We start from the raw sequence: 854 nt of genomic DNA on the forward strand, positions 1-854 counted from the left end.
TTTTTCTGCCGGGCTGTCACTCTATAGGGTCGAGAAGCTTCTGGAAGTGTGTCCTGGGAAAGTCACGTGGGAGACACCCAGGGGCCCAGGGCGACTGGGCTGAATGCCAGGCCATCCTCACTGGGATGGTGCACATCTCCCACAGGTGGTGCGCAGGTTGGGGAATGGTTTGGGGCCCCAAGTGCTGAGAGAATGGAGGATCCCACAGCTGCCCCTGAAGCCTTTATTCCCCGCTGGGTGACCCTTTTGGCCCCCCTGCAGTTAACCCTCCTCTGGGACGTTGAGTTTCTCCTTCACCCCACAGGCCACCACGGCAAAAAAAACCTCAGGGAAGAAGTTGCGGAGGTACACGGCGGCCTTGGGGATGGGGTTGGCCAGGAAGACCTCTTGCTTCTTGCGTCTCACCGTGCGCATCACCTCCTCCGCCACGTCCACGGGGTGCACACCGTAGGTCAGTCTCCTGAAAAAGACTGAACAGCCCCCAGGAGGGGCAGGGCTTATAGCCTCAGGAGGAGGGGTGTGGTCAGAGCCCCGCCCCCTGCCCCCCGGGGTGGGGCCGGGTGTGCGCTTCTGGAGTCCCAGTCTCGGGACCAACTCCGCTGGCCATGCGCCCTGGGGAGGCACTTTACCCGCTGCGCCTCAGCTTCCACATCTGTAACGTAGGCGCAGTCTCCTGCCCCGTTAACGTCCCAGGATGGTTATGAGCCGTCGGAGGGGATGAGAAAGAGCTTAGAAGATAGGAAGGTGCCGGATGTGTGAAGGGGCTGTTGTTTACAGTTGTTGCGAAGCTGTGTTTGTCCAGAGCCTCCTGGAACCTCTTGCCCAAGTCTTTTTTTTTTTTTTTTTTTTTTTTT

The 854-nt window shown here is 58.9% G+C and overlaps 1 protein-coding gene across 3 annotated transcripts in view; it reads right to left on the minus strand.

The window, feature by feature from the left end:
• Positions 1-205: 205 nt before the first annotated feature.
• DHRS7C (dehydrogenase/reductase 7C) overlaps positions 206-854 on the minus strand; it is an 18813-nt gene continuing 18164 nt past the window's right edge. For 2 of the 3 annotated variants that reach the window (XM_007457840.1, XM_007457839.1), the window contains exon 6: positions 206-470. In XM_007457840.1, coding sequence (XP_007457902.1) covers positions 262-470 — 209 coding nt within the window. In that variant the 3' untranslated portion in view covers positions 206-261. The remainder of the gene's footprint in view (positions 471-854) is intronic. The other variant, XM_007457841.1, reaches the window with a different exon arrangement.

This window comes from Lipotes vexillifer, unplaced genomic scaffold (genome assembly GCF_000442215.2).
Source record: "Lipotes vexillifer unplaced genomic scaffold, Lipotes_vexillifer_v1.1 scaffold611, whole genome shotgun sequence".
Lineage (NCBI taxonomy): Eukaryota > Metazoa > Chordata > Mammalia > Artiodactyla > Lipotidae > Lipotes > Lipotes vexillifer.